This window comes from Erinaceus europaeus, chromosome 23 (genome assembly GCF_950295315.1).
Source record: "Erinaceus europaeus chromosome 23, mEriEur2.1, whole genome shotgun sequence".
Taxonomy (NCBI): Eukaryota; Metazoa; Chordata; class Mammalia; order Eulipotyphla; family Erinaceidae; genus Erinaceus; species Erinaceus europaeus.
This window is the reverse complement of record NC_080184.1, coordinates 1,838,748-1,855,696: the sequence shown is the minus strand read 5'-3', so window position 1 is coordinate 1,855,696 and position 16,949 is coordinate 1,838,748. Positions and strand designations below refer to the sequence as shown.

Genomic DNA, 16,949 nt, shown 5'->3' with positions numbered 1-16,949 from the left:
TGTTCTTTTTTTTTTTTTCCCGGCTTTGTCTTTTTCGAATCTTGATCCCCTTCTCCCCCTCCCCCCCCCCCCCGCGACCACTGTCTTTTATTTATTTATTTTTGGTTCATCTCTTCTTGGATGCTTTTTTCCCTCCTCCTCCTTCTCCCCTTCCTCCCCCCCCTCCTCCTCCTCCTCCTCTCCCCCTTCTTGGTTTTGTTTCCCTGACGTGAATGCTTGGTGCCTCCCTCCATTAACTTAGCTCAACTGCATCTCTCTCCATCTTCCGCCATTCTGTTTCATCGCCATGACAACCGCCACTGACCCCCCCACCCCCTCCAAAAAAAAAAAACAAAACCTGCCAACAAACCGCCCTCCATCTCGGCTCCGTGCTCCGCAGACCTTCCGCATGAAGCCCTCTGTCTCCCCTTTCTGCCCCGTCCCCCACTCCCCCAACACCGTCCTGTTTCCACTGCGACTCTGGGTTCCTTTTTCCGAAGGGTCACCCCGCTTCCCCTTTGTTGGGGCAAAAAGAATCAGGGTGCCGGCTCTGGGCTGTTCCATCCTCTTTCTGAGACCCTCTCTACCCCACCCCACCCCCGTTCCCTTCTCCCTCCCCACCACCCGCCAGAGTAGATCAAGTGACCCATTCAGGGCTGGGGTGTAGCTGTCCCCCCCAAATTTCTCAGCTGCTCATTGGAGATCTAAAAGATCCCGGGGTCACCCTTTAAGCCATCAGCACTTGACTTTGAGAGACAGACTCTTCAGCCTGCCCCAAACTGGGGGGCGGGGGTCCCCCCATCTGTGTGCTGGGCTCCAGGAAGGGGGGCACAGGGGATGGCCCCTCCTTGTTTGTAAGAAGGATGAACTCATGCCCCCCGCATCCGTCCCCACCGTGATGAAAAGGGTGGAAGGAGCTTTATGGGGGCACGGAGAGGGCGGAGAGCTGGGTCCCCAGGAAAAAAAATACACTCCTCACCTTCCTCTTCTGAAAACGGAGCCCCCCAAAAAAATCTGCTTCTGGTACCTTTGTCATCTGTGACTTGGGGGACAGAAGGCTGCATCACTGTCCCCCCTCCACTCCCACTTCCCAGCTCCCCGCACCCCCTCCCCGCTCAGGAAAAAAAGCAGAGATGACCCCCAACATCCTGTTTTCTCAACGTCCCGCGCCCCCCCCCTTTTCTGGTCATGATTTGAGTTTCTTATGGACAGTTCTGGCAGGGCTGTGATGTGACAATGCGTGACATTGGGGTACATCGATTAGAGTTCAAACGCAGCATCAACCGGGCCCTCCCTCCCTCCCTCTTTCCTTCCTTCCTTCCTTCCTTCCTCCTCCTTTCTCTGCCCCCTCATCCCCCTGTCTCCCCCAACACACATCTCTCTCTCTCCCCCTCCCTCCCTCTCTCTCTCTCTCCCCCTCTCCCTCTCCCCCTCTCCCTCTCCCTCTCCCTCTCCCTCTCCCTCTCTCTCTCTCTCTCTTCTTTTTCTTCCCTTTCTCTCCTCTGTCCCACTCTGGTCCCCGAGTGAAACCTCACCTCCACACATGAGCCCCCCCTCTCTCTCTCTGTCTCTCTGTCTCTGTCTCTCTAGACCAGCCTCTCTTGCATGTTGTTTGTGGTTCCGAGAGCTGCATCTCCCAATGGAAATGTGTCAGATCTGACAGAAGCTTCTAAGAAGGGTTTCTACACCACAAAAATTTCATTAGAGTTTCTCATCTTTTCCACCGGGGCGGGGGGAAGCAGGTGGGGGGGCTCTCCGTCCTTAGTGGGGGTCTGGGACAGAGAGGGTGGTGTGGGGTCCAGGAGGGAGGGGGTGGGGGACCTCAGCTTCCCTGTTCCTAGCCCTTCCCCGCCCGCCCCCTCCATGGCTGGAACCTCTTTCCAGACCTTCCCCCTTCCCGAATCCCTGCCCCCCCATCACCCCAACTTGGGACAACCCTGGGCTACCTTGCCCCCCCAAAAAAAGAAAATAGAAGCACCCCTTTTCAGCAAAGATGAGAAACAGCTGATAAATTTTTGTGTCTGTTATCTGTGCCGTGACCGGTGAACGCTGGTCTCTAGAACCCTCTCGCCATATGGACTGATGCTTCGTGCCTTTGAATCTCATTTTTCTTAATTTTCGTTTTTCTTTTTCTTTACCTTTTCTTTTATCTGATTTATCTTATTGATTTTATTTATTAATGACTATTACAATGTACCGATCTCTCTCTCTGTTTGTGAAGTGACCTTCCGTTGGAATTCTCTTGCGTTGAAGTTTACTTATTTCTTCTTTTGATGACCGTTTATTTCTTTTATTGATTGATTGAGTCTTTTTTTTTCTTTCCATCGGGTTTGCTTTCTTGCTTTCTTTCTTTCCTTTCATTTGGAAGCAAACAAAAAAAAAAAAAGGATTTTTTTTTCAACTGGGGTGGTGGTGGGGGGGGAAGATTGAGCCATGTTTATATTTAAAGTGTTTTCCCCCCTCCCTTTTTTTTGTTTCTTTCTCCCTTTCTTTGTTTTCTTTTCTGTTCTTCCTATCCCCATGCTCCCCCTTCCTGGCCCCTCGCACCCCACCCGCCCGCTGCACCCCCAGTCCGCCGTGTGGCCCCCAGATTCTCCATCCTACCCATGAGCCACGAGATCATGCCGGGAGGCAACGTGAACATCACCTGCGTGGCCGTGGGGTCCCCCATGCCCTACGTCAAGTGGATGCAGGGGGCCGAGGACCTGACCCCCGAGGACGACATGCCTGTGGGCCGCAATGTCCTGGAGCTCACCGACGTCAAGGACTCCGCCAACTACACGTGCGTGGCCATGTCCAGCCTGGGTGTCATCGAGGCCGTGGCCCAGATCACCGTCAAGTGTGAGCGGGGGGGGGGGGGGGGTGGGGGAGAAGGAGGAGGGAGGGAAGGAGTGGAAGGATGAAGAGAGGGGAGGAAGAAAAGAATGCCTCCTCTGTCCTGCTCCCACAGTGCCGTGGGGCGAAGCCTTTCCCACATTTACAAAAGGCCCTGCACGCTCACCCTCCCTCCCTCCCCAGCCACTCTGGCTCTCTGCTTGTTCGCACTCATCAAGTTTTATCAACATGGGGGCCGGGCAGTGATGCACTGGGTTAAGCGCGGCGTAGGACCCGGGTTCAAGCCCAGGCTCCCCACCTGCAGGGAGGACTCTTCCCAAGTGGTGAAGCAGGTCTCAATTGCTCCACCTCAATTTCTCTCTGTCCTATTGAATTAAAAGGAAAAAAATGTCCACCAAGAGCCCCAATGATAACCCTGGTGGCAATCAATAATAATAATAATAATAATAATAACAAATAAAGCTTTATTGACCCCCCTGAAACGCAGCCCTCATCCCCAAAGCGCAGGGACCGGCGGAAGGATCCTGGTTCGAGCCCCCGGCTCCCCACCTGCAGGGGAGTCGCTTCCCAGGGGGTGAAGCAGGTCTGCAGGTGTCTGTCTTTCTCTCCCCCTCTCTGTCTCCCCCTCCTCTCTCCTTTTCTCTCTGTCCTAGCCAACAACAACGACAGCAATAATAACTACAACAATCAAACAAGGGCAACAAAAGGGAATAAGTAGATAAGTAAATATTAAAAAAAAAAAAACTGGGTGAGGGTAGATAGCATAATGGTTATGCAAAGAGACTTTCGTGCCTGAGACTCTCAAGTCCCAGGTTCAATCCGCCACACCACCATAAGCCAGAGCTGAGCAGTGCTCTGGTAAAAAAAAAAGAAAAATTGAAAAAGAAAGAAAACTTTATTCACACACACACACACACACACACACACACACACACACACGCCACTGGCCCCTGGGAGTCTCAGACGGTCACGCTGCCACCACCACCCCCCCCCCACAGCTCTCCCCAAGGCCCCGGGAACCCCGGTGGTGACGGAGAACACGGCCACCAGTATCACCATCACGTGGGACTCGGGTAACCCGGACCCAGTGTCCTACTACGTGATCGAGTACAAGTCCAAAAGCCAGGACGGGCCGTACCAGATCAAGGAGGACATCACCACCACGCGTTACAGCATCGGCGGGCTGAGCCCCAACTCCGAGTACGAGGTGTGGGTGTCGGCCGTCAACTCCATCGGCCAGGGGCCTCCCAGCGAGGCCGTGGTGACCCGCACGGGGGAGCAGGCTCCCGCCAGCGCCCCCCGGAACGTCCAGGCCCGGATGCTGAGCGCCAGCACCATGATCATCCAGTGGGAGGAGCCGGTGGAGCCCAACGGGCTGGTCCGAGGGTACCGGGTGTACTACACCATGGAGCCTCAGCACCCCGTGAGCAGCTGGCAGAAGCACAACGTAGACGACAGCCTGCTCACCACCGTGGGCAGCCTGCTGGAGGACGAGACGTACACGGTGCGCGTCCTGGCCTTCACCTCCGTGGGCGACGGGCCGCTGTCGGAGCCCATCCAGGTCAAGACGCAGCAGGGAGGTGAGACCCCACCTCCCTGGCTCTCCCCCTCATCATTTCAAACGCAGGTGGGGACCGGAGACTCAAACCCGTGTCTTTGTGCACTGTGTGACATGTCCATTCAACCAGGTGCACTACCACCCGGCCATCATATATATATATGTATGTATATATATATATATATATATATATATATATATATATATATATATATATATATATATATTTCTTTGACTGCATCTTTTTTTTTTTAAGTATTTTATCTATTTTTTGAGAGAGATGCAGAGAGAGGAAGACACAGAAACACCAGAGCACTGCTCAGCTCTGGTTTATGGTGGTGCGGGGGACTGAACCTGGGACTTCAGAGCCTCAGGCAGGAGAGTCTCTGCAGAACCACTATGCTATCTACCCCTGCCCTGACTGCATCTTTTTTATAGTAATTTTTTCTATCTTATTGGTGAGGACAGAGAGAAATCGAGAGGGAGAGAGAGAGAGAGACACCTGCAGCCCTGCTCCACCGCTCGCAAAGTTTTCCCCCCCTGCGGGTCTGGAGCGGAGCGAGGGCTCGAACCCAGGTCTTCCTGCATGGGGATGTGTGTGCTTAACCGGGTATGCCACACCGCCCGGCCCCTATAGCGATTTCTTTTTAATTGTATTTTTTATTAGTGATTTAATATTGATTTACAAAATTACAACATGACAGGAGTCTGATAAGCTCCGTGTCCCCATTCCTATGCCATTCTTTCTTTCTTTCTTTCTTTATTTCTTTTTTAAAGATTTTATTTATTAATAAGAAAGCTAGGAGGAGAGAGACAGAATCAGACATCACTCTGGCACATGTGTTGCCGGGGATCGAACTCGGGACCTACTGCTTGCGCGTCCAAAGCTTTATGGCTGCGCCACCTCCTGGACCACATGGCTTTTTTTTTTCTTTAAAAAAAAAAAAAAAAAGGACCTATTCATTCTGGAAAAAGACATTGAGAAGGAAGAGGGAGACAGACAGAGGGACCCCTGCAGCCCTGCTCCACCGCCCTGCAGGTGGGGGCCGGGGGCTCAAACCCAGGGCCTTGCACATGGCAGCAGATGCACTCAGCCTGCTGACTCGCCTCCCCGGGAAGTTGTGTGGTGTTATTTCAGGGAAGGGGATGGAAGCGGAGAAAGTGGGGTGGGGGGTCTCTGGGGAGAGGGTCAGCACCCCGCCATTGCTGGCCTTGTGCCCTCAGTGCCCGGCCAGCCCATGAACTTCCGGGCCGAGGCCAAGTCCGAGACGAGCATCAGTCTGTCCTGGAGCCCCCCGCGCCAGGAGACGGTCACCAAGTACGAGCTGGTCTTCCGAGAGGGCGACGCGGGCACAGAGGTAGGGGGCGGGGCGGGGCGGGGCCAAGGGGCGAGGTGGTGGGCGGGGCGTGTTTGGGAACGGGGCGGGGTCTGTGTGGGTGGGCGGGGCTGGTAAGGGAGGGGCAAGGCTGCGGGGGCGTGGCTAAGAAGGAAGCAAGGCTGGCTGTGGGGCTAAAGTGGGCGTGGTTGTTGGTGGGCGGAGCTAGTGGGTTGGGTTAGGGGTTTGGGGCTGGGCTGTGTGGCTGAGGGCGGGGCATGCTCAGTGGGGGCGTGACTTGGATGGAAGGGCTGGCGGGGCGGGGCTAAGGGGGCGGGGCTACTGGAGTTAGGAGTGGGCGGGGCTATGGGGGTGGAGCCATAGCAAGTAGGTGCTTTTGGAGGACGGGGCTAATGGGAGGGCGGAGCTTGTGGGCTAATAGTGGGGGCGTGGCTTCAGGCAAGGGATGGCTTGGGTTGGGGCTGTGAGGGAAAGGGCTTTGGAGGTGGGTGGGGCTATGTCAGGGCGTGGCTTGCGTGACAGGTTTCCGGAAAGGGACACGCTGTGGGCGGGGCTTAGAGGGAAGGGAGGGTCGGGGGGGGGGGCGAGACCTGGAGGGGCGTGGTTAATGGGGGCTGGCCCTCTAGGGGCGGGGCCTCTTGCCCTCTTATTACTCTGCCTGAATGTTATTCTCTCTCTCTCCCTCTTTGCCTTGACTTGCTGCTCTGCGTCTCTCTTGCTTTTATTTCTTGATATCTGCCTGCCTTCTGTCTGCAACCTCCCTGTGGTACCTCTGGGGGCATCTCTCCCTCCTGACTCTGTCTCTGCCTCTCTGTAACCTCCCTGTGTCACCTCTATGCCTGTCTCTCTCCTGTCTCCTGTCTCTGTCTGCAATCTCCCTGTGTCACCCCTGTATCTCTCTCCTGTCTCTGTCTGTCTCTGTCTACTGCGAACTTCCTGTGTCACCTCTGGATGTCTTTCTCTCTATATACTATCTCTGTCTCTGCCCCTCCTTCTGCCTACTCTGTTTTTCTGTCTCTCTCTCTCTCACCATCTCTTTGCTCGCCTCTGTTCCTATCTCTGCTTCGCTCTCTCTTTCTACATCTCTGTCTGGGTCTCTCTTTCCCTGCATCCACCTCTCTCTCTCTTTTTTGTCTCTGTCTCCCTTGTCTCTCTCCCCCACCCGTCTGTCCACCCCGTCTCTCTCCATCACCCGTCTCTCACCGCCCCCCAGATACACAGGACCTTTGACCCTGCCACGGCTTTCGAGGTCGACGGCCTCAAGCCCAACACGGAGTACACCTTTCGCCTGGCGGCGCGCTCTGTGCAGGGCGTGGGTGCCTTCACCTCCCCGCTGCGTCAGCGCACCCTGGAGTCCAGTAGGTGTCTGGGGGGGCCCCCGCCTTCCCTGCGGGGGGGACCCGGCCCGGCTGCCACGCTCCTGCCCGCAGCGCCTCTGCCAGGCCCGCCCTGTGCCTCGGTTTCCCTTGGAGGGGGTGGCGGCGTGGGGGGCTCCGGTCTCCACCTCCCAATTTGGGGCGGGGGAGGGAGGCAGCACCCTATCACCCCAGAGAGAGCAAGAGACATAGACGCCCCACATCCCCCCCCAATTCTCCCAAAGACTTCGGAGACGACGACGACCCACCCCACGGTATCGCGTGAGGGAGGGTGTGTATGTGGGGGGTCGTGGGCAAAGCCAGTTTTCAGGGGACGCTAGTGGGGAGTCCCCGACTCTTTCCCCGCCCCTGACCCCCAAACCAAGTCTCGACCTGCCTGCTCCCCCTCTTTCTCTGCTCCTTCTCCCCTCACCCCCAGCCCAGCCTGGCGTGTGGCCCCCCCACCTCCCTTCCCTGTCCCCCTCCCCTCAGACCCCGTCTCAGTCTCAGTCATGCCGCGGCCACCCCAGGAAGGAGCCTCAGACATGGGGTTCTCGGGTCAGTCACGGGCGGCCTGGGGGACCTCGGGGTCCCAACACCCCTCCTGCCAACCCGGGTCCCAGCGTGGGTGGGGGTCAGTGAGGGTGTCCTGGGGACACAGGCCACTCCGGAACCACCAAGGTGAGTGCCAGCCGGTCTTGAGCAGGCTCACAAACACGGCCCACCCTGCGTGCCCCCCGTCCCCTATGGGCGCCCCCCCCCACACACACACACACAAGACACACTCCTCCCTTACCTCCTCCGTGCGGCCTCGGTCTCCCCCTCTGCCAGGCGGCATCCGAGCGCCCCTGCCCTCTGAGACGTGCACCCCAGGGTGCACCTAGGACCCTGTGTAAACACACGCACAGACACGATTCTGGAACCCCCAGAACCCACCCACCAAGAATAAAAATAATAAAGAAACGCAGGTTGGGCCGGATTGTGAAGGAGACACCGTCTCGCCCCAGTGGACAGCTGGCCTGCAGCTCTGGCGCCGGTCCCCACCTCCAGGGGGCGGTGCAGGAAACGGGGTGCAGAGGGGGGTCCCCCTGCGACTCAGTCATGGGCCCCCAACTCCAGATGGCCGCCTGTCTGTGCCCCCCAGGCCCCTGGGGGACTGACAGCTGATAACACTCGATGAGAAGGGTAGGTACACACAAGCACCCCCCTTCCTCCCACCAGCTAGGGGGTCCCCGAAACCCTGGCTGAGGACTTGGGGGGCAGCAGGGAGCTCTGTCCCCCCCTTAGCTCGAACCTCGGCCGTTCCCTCCCCCTCCCCTCCCTTCCTCCATCGTAAGAAAGTCCTTTAAGTTATCAGTTGACCGGTAGAAGGTACGTAACCAGACCTGGGAACCTTCCAGAAGACCTTTCTTCTAGATTTTTTTTTTTCGTTTTCTCCATTACGATCACCACCACTGCCATTGTTTTTTGCTTTGGCTTTTTTTTTTTTTTCTGTCTTGTGTGGTTTTATTTTTATTAATTTTTCCCTGATGGTTTGCATTACAACATTATTATTATTATTATTATTATTATTATTATTATTATTATTATCACTCTGTCTTCCTCCTCGTTCATGGAAAGCCATGCACTTGCCCCTTTCCCTTGGTCGACTTTTCTTTTTTCTTTTTTGTTTTGGTGGCTGTCGCCTTGGGTTTTTGTTTTGTTGCTGTTTTCTTAATTCCACCCCAGCCCTTCTCACACCAGGTGCTACGGTCAGGGTGGCTGGTCAAGAAATGGGGACAAAGATGTGGAGGGCTCCCCAAAAGCTGCGAGTCAAAGGCAGGACAGCTGGAGGTTTTGTTTTGAGGGGGACACAGCCCTGTCCACCCTCCATGGGCTCCCTGGGTGCTGTGCCTGGTGCTGAGAGAGGAGAGACCCCACAGCCCTGCCCACCCTCCATGGGCTCCCTGGGTGCTGTGCAGGGTGCTGAGAGAGGAGAGACCCCACAGCCCTGCCCACCCTCCATGGGGCTCCCTGGGTGCTGTGCCTGGTGCTGAGAGAGGAGAGACCCCACAGCCCTGCCCACCCTCCATGGGCTCCCTGGGTGCTGTGCCTGGTACTGAGAGAGGAGAGACCCCACAGCCCTGCCCACCCTCCATGGGCTCCCTGGGTGCTGTGCAGGGTGCTGAGAGAGGAGAGACCCCACAGCCCTGCCCACCCTCCATGGGCTCCCTGGGTGCTGTGCCTGGTGCTGAGAGAGGAGAGACCCCACAGCCCTGCCCACCCTCCATGGGCTCCCTGGGTGCTGTGCCTGGTGCTGAGAGAGGAGAGACCCCACAGCCCTGCCCACCCTCCATGGGCTCCCTGGGTGCTGTCCATGGTGCTGAGAGAGGAGAGACCCCACAGCCCTGCCCACCCTCCATGGGCTCCCTGGGTGCTGTCCATGGTGCTGAGGGAGGAGAGACCCCACAGCCCTGCCCACCCTCCATGGGCTCCCTGGGTGCTGTGCCTGGTGCTGAGAGAGGAGAGACCCCACAGCCCTGCCCACCCTCCATGGGCTCCCTGGGTGCTGTGCAGGGTGCTGAGAGAGGAGACACCCCACAGCCCTGCCCACCCTCCATGGGCTCCCTGGGTGCTGTGCATGGTGCTGAGAGAGGAGACACCCCACAGCCCTGCCCACCCTCCATGGGCTCCCTGGGTGCTGTGCAGGGTGCTAAGGACACTGTCAGCAGCTGAGATCTCTGTCTCTGCTGTGATCCACGTGCCTTGTGGCCATGTTCCTGCAAACCAGCTCCTTCCCTTTCTCCCCCACCTGGGGAGACAGGCCACCCATGCAGCTGAGGGCTGGTTGTTTCAGCTCCCACCCCCGTCTTTGCTAATAAAGACACGGTCTTGGGGGCTTGGGCGGTAGCGCAGTGGGTTAAGCGCACGTGGCGTAAAGCACAAGGACTGGCGTTAGGATCCCAGTTCGAGCCCCTGGCTCCACACCTGCAGGAGAGTTTCTTCACAGGCGGTGAAGCAGGTCTGCAGGTGTCTGTCTTTCTCTCCCTCTCTCTGTCTTCCCCTCCTCTCTCCATTTCTCTCTGTCCTATCCAACAACAATGATAGCTATGACAACAATAATGATAACAAGGGCAACAAAAGGGGAAAAAATAGCCTCCAGGAGCAGTGGATTCATAGTGCCGGCACCAAGCCCCAGTGATAACCCTGGAGGCAAAAAAAAAAGATAAAAAAGTCTTGGGGAGTCGGGCGGTAGCGCAGCGGGTTAGGCGCAGGTGGCACAAAGCACAAGGACTGGCGTAAGGATCCCGGTTCGAACCCCGGCTCCCCACCTGCAGGGGAGTCGCTTCACAGGCGGTGAAGCTGGTCTGCAGGTGTCTGTCTTTCTCTCCTCCTCTCTGTCTTCCCCTCCTCTCTCCATTTCTCTCTGTCCTATCCAACAACTACAACAACAATAATAACTACAACAATAAAACAACAAGGGCAACAAAAGGAAATAAATAAATAAATATAAAAAAAGAGTTAAATATCAGAAAAAAAACTTTATAAAAAAAAAGTCTTGGGTTCAAGTCCTGCTCTGTCACCCGTCTTGTCCTGTGCCCTCAATTTTCCGAGCCTCAGTCTCCCCAACCCCTTTTTGATAGTCTGAAATCTTGCTGCTGCCACCAGCACCCAGGGAGGAGACCCAATTCCGGGCAGCAGGACCCTCCTCCCTCACATCTCTCACACAGTCAGGCCGTGGGTCGTGGAGGAGTGTGGACCCCGGCTAAGTGACTGGGGACTTTGCCACTCTGAGCTCAGGGCCTAGCACCCAGTAGGAACTCTTCCAAGTGCAACCAGCACCCAGGGCTGTTTTGTTTGTTTTTTATATTTATTCCCCCCTGCACTGTGTCCTCTGCCCACCCCTAGCTCCACTTGCAGGCACCTACAGGGTGCTCTTGAAAGAGATGGGGTCTGGGGTCTGGCACATAGTAGGTGCTTGTTTTGGAGCCCGGGTCAGAGTGGACAGACCCAGCCTTCTGTTTTCTGTGTGTGTGGCTTGTATAATTCGGTGATGTCCTTGGAACTGAGCAATAGGCCTTGGGTGTCGCGCCTTGGACTGGCACATAGCAGGCGCTTAGGTTGTGGAACCGCGAGTTGCGGGAATGTCTGGCTTGTGCGCATTCTGTCAGGCTCTTGGCGCAGTGGCTAGTGCGTAGTGGGTCCTCAGTGTGGAAGGCCGCTCTTGTCTGTCTGGGACCCTCCCGGTGCAGTCGGTTCTTAGAAGAGGCAGAGACGCAGCCACTAGTTGATAAAGTCCCTGCTCGTTACCCACGTATGTGTAGGTGCTGGGGAGCCGAGGCCTCGATGCCACCACCTAAGAGACCCCCTGCTTGGTGTCTAGCACGCAGTGGGCTTACAGTGCAGGGGGATTGCCATGCTGGCACTGAACACAGCCCCTGAAACAGGTGTTAAGCACATAATAGGTGCCTGGCTTCTCCCCTAGCAGCTACCTCAGCTGTCTGGCAAAGCCTCTGGTGTGGGACCTGGGCACACGGTAGGTGTTTATAAAGCACTAACTTCGTGGTAATGGATCGAGTCCCTGGTAGGAGAGCAGCTGGCACATAGTAGGCTCTTCTGAAGCCAGGGCGTTCAGTTGCCTCATAAGGCCCCTCGCCCGTGGCTGACACACAGTGGGTGCCTTGTAAGTGGAGCCCACTGGCGTTACCTGACAAGGCGCCTGGACCCCACTCACAGTAGGTGTGAAGGACTGTGCCACGCCCTTTACCCTGCATCCTGCACACAGTAGGCTCTCGGACCCTAAACGGGTGTCTGGTGCACAGGACTGTTCCCATGGGCCAGTAAAGTCCCTTGCCCACAGGACACATAGTAGGTGCCGATTGTGCGGGGGCTGGTGGCTAACGGATCCTCTCGGCCTGTCCCTGACACATACAGCTATTAATAGGCTCGGCTGCAGGAGTCCCTAAGGGTCAGCGCACAGTAGGTACCTTAGTGCGTGAGGGGCAGGACTCCTAGCCACGGTCGCGGGCGTGGCAGGCCGCAGCACCCAACCAGGTGTCTTGAGGAGGTGGGTGACCCTTGGCACACTAGCTGGCACACAGTAGGCCCCGACAGCCCGAGTGTCGTTTGCTTTCCAAATGAGGTGCAGGTGGTCCTAGGCTTCTGGGATCCCTGGGAGGGCAGGCAGGCAGGCAGGAGATGCGCTTAGCACTATGCCAGGTGCACAGCAAGTGGGCTTACGCTGCCAGGCCTGGCACGCAGTAGGCACTCAGGTGTGTGGATTTTGTTCAGCAGCCCAGGGAAAGTGGCTTGTCCTCCTCACTGGATCTAGTGAGTAGGTGACTAGCACATAGTAGGGCTGCAGGAGTTGTAGCTTCCTTTTGCTCTGCTCCTAGACAGAGCCTAGTGCATAGTAGGTCTAAGGTACACAGTAGGTTGTCTGCTGACTCGAGCTTCTCTTGCCCTTCTCAGTCCTAGAGCTGGGCATAGTAGGTGTGTTACCTGTAGAGATGCCCCTTTATGGAAGCCTCTCCCCCTAGACACCACCTGGCGTGCAGTAGGTCTCTAGCACATGGTGGGTGCCTACTGGCCAGAGCTTTCTGTTCATTGCTCAGGGACTGGCACACAGTAGGTATGTTTCGTATAGTGGTGCCCAGTTGATGGAGCATCCCGCACTCTTCCCCTAGACTGGTGCACAGTAGGTCTGAAGCACGCAGCAGGCATCTGGTGACTATCTTCTTGTCTCTCCCTGCCGGGCACATAGTAGGTGTGTTTCACACAGAGGATCGCTCTCCCGTGGCAGGAGTTTCTCTTGACCTCATGCTCTGGGCCTGGCACGTAGTAGGTCTACTAGCACAGAGTAGGTGTCTGGTGACTACAGCTTCTGGCGCTTATCATAGTCGGAGCCGGGCACATAGTAGGTGTGTCTGCCCCTAGACAGAGGGCCTGGCACACAGTAGGTGTCCTGTGGCTCAGAGGGCCCGGCAGCCGGTGGGTGCTCCCCACCCCCAGACCTACTGTGTGCCAGGCGGCCCAGAGTTCTTGGCCAGCCGCCCCCCACCTCCGCCCGCCCATCCATCGTCCATCTGTCCATCTGCCCCCGTCCCCTCGCCCCCCCGGCTGGGTTCTGTTGTGCTCCTTCCCCATCTTCCTTTTTGTTCTCTCCCCCCTCCCCCCGTTGTTTTGCTTCTTGCCCCTCCCCTGCCCCCACTCCCTCCCCTCCCCCCCATCCCCCTCCCCTACTCCTCCCCCTTCCCCTCCATCACCCTCCCTCATCTCCCCTCCCTCCCCACCCCTCTCCCTCTCCCCCCTCATTCCCTTCCCCACCCCTCCCTCATTCCCTTCATTCCCCCACTCCCCACCCCTCCCTCATTCCCCTCCCCTCCCTCATCCCCTCCCTCCCCACCCCTCCCTCATTCCCTTCATTCCCTTCCTCCCCACCCCTCCCTCATCCCCTCCCTCCTCCCCTCCCTCATTCCCTCCCTCCCCACCCCTCCCTCCTCCCCTCCCTCATTCCCTTCATTCCCCTCCCTCCCCTCCCCTCCCTCATCCTCCCTCCCCTCCCTCATCCCTTCCCCTCCCTCATCCCCTCCCTCATCCCCTCCCTCATTCCCTTCATTCCCACCCCTCCCTCCTCCCCTCCCTCATCCCCTCCCTCCCCACCCCTCCCTCATTCCCTTCATTCCCTTCCTCCCCACCCCTCCCTCATCCCCTCCCTCCTCCCCTCCCTCATTCCCTTCCTCCCCACCCCTCCCTCCTCCCCTCCCTCATCCCCTCCCTCATTCCCTTCATTCCCACCCCTCCCTCCTCCCCTCCCTCATTCCCTCCCTCCCCACCCCTCCCTCCTCCCCTCCCTCATTCCCTTCATTCCCCTCCCTCCCCTCCCCTCCCTCATCCTCCCTCCCCTCCCTCATCCCTTCCCCTCCCTCATCCCCTCCCTCCCCGCCCCGCGCCCAGAGCCGTCAGCGCCCCCCCAGGACGTGCAGGGCGTCAGCACCCGCTCCACCGCCATTGTGGTAAGTTGGCGGCCGCCGCCGGCCGAGGCGCAGCACGGGGCGCTCGTGGGCTACAGCGTCCATTACCGTGCGCTGGACGCGGACCCGGCGGAGGACCAGGCGGTCACCGGCATCCCGCCCACCGCCTCCCGCATCCTACTGGCTGCGCTGCGCAAGTGGACGCGCTACCGCATCACGGCCGCCGCGCACACCCGCGCCGGAGCCGGGCCCCAGAGCGCACCCGTGCTGGTGCGCACGGACGAGGACGGTGAGCGGCCCGGAGCCCTGACACTCCGGAACCAACCGGGGGACCGGGGCCGTGGCCACCCGGAACCCCAGGACGGGAACTCAGGGACCCCGGGGCCGTGGCCACCCGGAACCCCAAGACGGGAACTCAGGGACCCCGGGGCCATGGCAACCCGGAACCCCAAGACGGGAACTCTGGAACCCCAAGGTAGGAACCCCAAGACAGGAACTCCGGAACCCCAAGGCAGGAACCCCAAGACGGGAACTCTGGAACCCCAAGGCAGGGACCCCAAGACGGGAACTCTGGAACCCCAAGGCAGGGACCCCAAGACGGGAACTCTGGAACCCCAAGGCAGGGACCCCAAGACGGGAACTCTGGAACCCCAAGGCAGGGACCCCAAGACGGGAACTCTGGAACCCTAAGGCAGGGACCCCGGGGCCGTGGCAACCCGGAACCCCAAGGCAGGAACCCCAAGATGGGAACTCTGGAACCCCAAGGCAGGGACCCCAAGACGGGAACTCTGGAACCCTAAGGCAGGGACCCCGGGGCCGTGGCAACCCGGAACCCCAAGGCAGGAACCCCAAGATGGGAACTCTGGAACCCCAAGGCAGGGACCCCAAGACGGGAACTCCGGAACCCCAAGACGGGAACTCAGGGACCCCGGGGCCATGGCAACCCGGAACCCCAAGACAGGGACCCCAGGGCTGTGGCCACCCGGAACCCCAAGACGGGAACTCAGGGACCCCAAGACGGGAACTCCAGAACCCCAATAGCGGGAACTCAGGGACCCCGGGGCCATGGCAACCCGGAACCCCAAGACAGGGACCCCAGGGCCGTGGCCACCCGGAACCCCAAGACGGGAACTCAGGGACCCCAAGACGGGAACTCCGGAACCCCAAGACGGGAACTCAGGGACCCCGGGGCCGTGGCCACCCGGAACCCCAAGACAGGGAGCGTGGGGCCATGGCAACCTGGGGCACCATGAGACCGGGAGCCTAAATCCATGAGGCCCCAGAACCGCAAGACAGGGACCCCCGAGCCCATAGCAACCCGGAACCCCAAGACAGGGACTCTGGAACCATGGAATCCCGGAACCCCAGAACGTGGGGCCGTGACAACCCGTAACTGCAAGACAGGAATCTAGAACCCCAAGACAGGGACCCTGGAACCATGGGACTCCAGAACACAGGACCGCGACAACCTGGAACCCCAAGACAGGCACTCCAGAATCATGAGACAGGGACCCCAGGAACCCTAAACAAAGGACCATGGGAACCCAGGACCCCAAACCACAAGGCCCCCCCCCAAGACGGACCTCTGGCCCTGGGAGCCCTGACCCCAGAGCACACCTGTGTTGGTGCACCCAGAGGATCCCCCAAACCCTGAGGCCCTGCCCAGACCCTAGGACCCCCATGTGGGTGGGTGACAGCAGAAGGGCTTGAACCGGGAGCCGGTTTCGAATCCCACCCTTGCTGGTTTGCTCCCATCTTTTTCTGGATCTTATTCTTGATTATTGTGGCCGGAGACAGAGGCCCCTGCAGCCCTCCTGCATCGTGGGGGAAGCTTCACCCCTGCAGGCGGTGACGGGGGCTTGAACCCTGGGCCTTGTGATTGTGGGGGGGACCCAGGGTGATAATGGGGGTCCTCGCCTCTGAGCAGGTTTGGGGTTCACCAGCCGCCCCCCACCCACAGTGCCCAGCGCGCCCCCACGGAAAGTGGAGGTGGAGGCCCTCAATGCCACAGCGATCCGGGTTCTGTGGCGCTCGCCCCCGCCCGACCGGCAGCACGGCCAGATCCGCGGCTACCAGGTGCACCTGGCCCGCATAGACGGCACCGAGGCCCGCGGGCCGCCCAGCATCCGGGACGTGATGCTGGCCGATGCCCAGGTGTGCGGGGGTGGGGGGGGTGGGACTGGGGGGCGGGCGGGAGCCCTGGCTGTGTCTGCGCAGACCTGGGAGCCCTGGCCTGGTCTATGCAGCCCCAAGAGCCCCTGGACGGGTCTATGCAGCCCCAAGAGCCCCTGGACGGGTCTATGCAGCCCCAAGAGCCCCTGGCCACGTCTATGTAGTCCTGGGAGCCCCCGGAGGGGTCTATGCAGCCCCGAGAGCCCCGGGTGTGTCTATGCAGCCCCGAGAGTCTCTGGCCACGTCTACGCAGTCCCGAGAGCCCCTGGACGGGTCTATGGAGCCCCGGTCATGTCTATGCAGCCCCGGGAGCCCCTGGGTGTGTGTATGCAGCCCCCCGGGAGCCCCTGGCCACGTCTATGCAGCCCTGAGAGTCCCGGGAGCCCCTGGGTGTGTCTATGAAGCCCCCGGGAGCCCCTGGGTGTGTCTATGAAGCCCCCGGGAGCCTTTGTTTGGGTGCTAGGGACAGCTCCGTGCCCCCCTCACCTCTGCTCTCTCCGCCTCCCCGCCGCAGTGGGAGAAGGACGATACAGCCGAGTATGTGAGTAGCTCCTCGCGCTGTGACCCCAGCCCCGCACGCCCCCGGCCCCCGGCCCCAGCCCGGCTCCACCCACAGACTCCGGCACTTTGAGGGCGGGACATTTTTGTGGGAGCCCCTCGATGGGGACAGTGGGCATGGGAGACCCAGGTGGGGTCCCGACACCCCATTTCTGCTGATCCTGCTTCCCTGTGAGTCTCTGACCCACCCTCGGACCCTGGC

At 59.1% G+C, this 16,949-nt stretch overlaps 1 protein-coding gene across 1 annotated transcript in view; it reads left to right on the top strand.

Moving 5' to 3' along the window:
• PTPRS (protein tyrosine phosphatase receptor type S) overlaps window positions 1-16,949 on the top strand; it is a 78,170-nt gene that overhangs the window by 44,704 nt on the left and 16,517 nt on the right. Inside the window, exons 7-13 of the mRNA XM_060182073.1 lie at window positions 2,551-2,820; window positions 3,813-4,394; window positions 5,597-5,730; window positions 6,923-7,067; window positions 14,001-14,306; window positions 15,978-16,171; window positions 16,704-16,730. Of these exons, the coding sequence (XP_060038056.1) occupies window positions 2,551-2,820; window positions 3,813-4,394; window positions 5,597-5,730; window positions 6,923-7,067; window positions 14,001-14,306; window positions 15,978-16,171; window positions 16,704-16,730 (1,658 nt within the window). The remainder of the gene's footprint in view (window positions 1-2,550; window positions 2,821-3,812; window positions 4,395-5,596; window positions 5,731-6,922; window positions 7,068-14,000; window positions 14,307-15,977; window positions 16,172-16,703; window positions 16,731-16,949) is intronic.